Genomic DNA, 2736 nt, shown 5'->3' on the forward strand with positions numbered 1-2736 from the left:
TTACGTTAATCTTTGAACTTCAGTAAGTTGCAATAAACTCACACCAGACTCTACATTTTGTAAAGAATATCTAAAATTTTATAAACAAACACCTGTATACATTCTGAAGCTGCATAAGAAATTAATTAATTAATATCTGCAAAATAATAGATTACTAACTAGGACAATTGTAACTGTTTTTTATGCTGTCATTAGCAGACTAGACACTTCTTAGCAGCCTAAAAGTAATGTATGGCAATCAGACTACAATCACTCTTACTGCTAATGAGTAGCACCTGCTAAAGGGTATTTGTTTTCCTTTGTTGGATCCCTCTCACATATATATTTAATCCAGGTATCACCAGGCTGATTTAAGAATGCATCAGGTATTTAATGGTTTAATGTCTCCAGCATCTGCTCCAATTATTTAAAAGGTTAAAACGTGAAACAGAGAGCTAAGTCATCATTATCCCCACAAACCTTATTAAGCAACACTGTTGAGCCATTTCCAGCTGAAAAAACAGCTATACCATTTACACAGGCTACAGTAACTGAATAATCACTTCTCAAAGCCAACTTTGGAAACATCCATGGAATATGACTACATCAAAATTAAATTATACATGTAGAACAGTATGGACATTTGCAGACAGAGTAAGGATTACAAATCATTATTAAAATACAATATTAACACAGATACCTGTTTCATTTTTTTATGGGACAAACTCAATATTGCAACTCATTTAGACGGGGCTATCTCCTATGAGAACAAAACATACCCCAATTTCATTCCACATTACAACTTTTGTCACTATACAAATAAACAGCACTGTTTTCCCATCAAGCAGTGTAATAATTACATTTTAGATTGACCTAAAAATGATAATTTCCTTACACCACATAACACAAGTCACTTGTTTTCTTTCAAAGCAACACTTGAAAACTCAGATATAAAAAGTTATGATTAATTTAGAAGAAAAAAACCAAGCACCCTTTACTGCCACCTGTTTATTCTTAATATCCAAAGTGTATTTTCTTACCTCAGCGGCCTGTGTCTCTTGGTGTAATAAAGTTAGTCCTGTCAAGTCTTCTAAGAAGGAATGTGAAGAATTAAAAACTTTAGCTAGGAAATTAAACCCTTCTTGTTCATACTGGTCAAGGACCTGTCAAATAAACAAACAGAAAAGGATTTCAAATAAGATGCCCATAATGTGACCCATCATCATATTTTCCTCACAAAATATAAGTACAATCTTTACAATATACAGTCATTTTCTGAGTCTTCAGAAACAGGTAAAAATTACAGAGGAAAGAACGATCATTTCTCCCAACTCAATTTCTAAAGTGGGAAAAGGTGAGGGCAAGAGGGAAGAGAAGTGAGGTTTAAAATTTCCTGGTTGAAAAGTATTTTTAAGCTTATAACAAGACAGATGATATGGCAAGAAGAAAAACTTAGTTGCAAAGTCATGAAAGGAGCATTTGAGTTACACAAAACACAGTAAAAGACTGTTCCAATATATCAGTTAAGGGAAAGAACCATGCTGGGACAGACTGAAGACTTCTCCGAGTCAGTGTCCAAGTCCAACATCCTCCCAATCTCCAGAGATTCATGGTTCTGCAACTATTCTATCTTAAAGCACTCTCTACTTTTCTACTCTAATTTTCCCAGTTTGTATTTCGAGATTCTTATAGACTCCTACAAGAATTGTGAGGAAGGTTTTAGCCTATGCTCCTCAAACCTCTAACCATGAAGAATTTTATTTCATGCAGCTTTAGCTTAAATAACTATTTGGCAGGCTGATTTCAATCAAGTATGATGGAGATTGAGGAAAGAAAAGATAAATCTCAAAGATGAACATGATTCTACAAGTTCTGTGAAAGCAGGTAGTAAGAAAATGGAAGGAACTTATGACAGAGCAATCCCAGTATCCATTGTTTTCCTATTTTTGTTCTGAGTTCTACCACTGATCATTTAATATCTTGCTCTGCTGTCATCAGTCTCACAGATGAAGCAGCTGAGCTTGACAGACTGCAAAGCAACTTCCTATAGAAATTCATGTAGCAGAGCAGGATGCATGCAAGGACATCAGAAACACAGTATTTTAACATAAAGGAGCAGTATATATGATATCGATAGAGAGGCAGGGGAAGGATCATAAGTATCACCCCATATAGAGAAGATGCAAGCTCTTCAGAAGAGTCCATGGAATGATTTAATCTATGAAACTGAATGCCTGCCAAAAACATTCTACTGTGAAAGTTATCACTGCCTTTCTCAACACTTACATCTTCATCTCAATCATCATCTTCCTCAGATAAATTAACATCAGTTCAAGAGTGAAGGACAGAAAAAGGGGCTAATGATCAGGCAGTTTCACAGATGGCTGTTATTTTTTAGAATGATGATCATTTCCAAAACCCAGCATCTGTAAAAGCCAGCACCTCTTCCAGTTGCCGATTCTCATAATCTACTCCTGCCTCTCACCCTCCCAACCACATATTCTGTTCCTGTGTATTTAAACCCTGCGCATGTCTTAAATCCCTGCATGAGTCCCTCTTTAGCACATCAATATTTAGAATCATAGAATAGAATTGTTTAGGTTGGAAAAGACCTTTAAGATCATCAAGTCCAAGCGTTAACCTAACACTGCCAAGTCCACCACTAAACCATGTCCCTAAACACCACATCTACACACCTTTTAAATACCTCCAGGGATGGGGACTCGACCCCTTCCCTGGGCAGCCTCTTCCAATGCT

The 2736-nt window shown here is 36.2% G+C and overlaps 1 protein-coding gene across 1 annotated transcript in view; it reads right to left on the reverse strand.

The window, feature by feature from the left end:
* Positions 1 to 2736, reverse strand: part of ATG7 (autophagy related 7) — a 112261-nt gene that overhangs the window by 59945 nt on the left and 49580 nt on the right. Inside the window, exon 18 of the mRNA XM_009322002.1 lies at positions 1020 to 1142. Coding sequence (XP_009320277.1) covers positions 1020 to 1142 — 123 coding nt within the window. The remainder of the gene's footprint in view (positions 1 to 1019; positions 1143 to 2736) is intronic.

The sequence above is a fragment of the Pygoscelis adeliae genome, unplaced genomic scaffold (assembly GCF_000699105.1).
Source record: "Pygoscelis adeliae isolate BGI_AS28 unplaced genomic scaffold, ASM69910v1 Scaffold304, whole genome shotgun sequence".
Lineage (NCBI taxonomy): Eukaryota > Metazoa > Chordata > Aves > Sphenisciformes > Spheniscidae > Pygoscelis > Pygoscelis adeliae.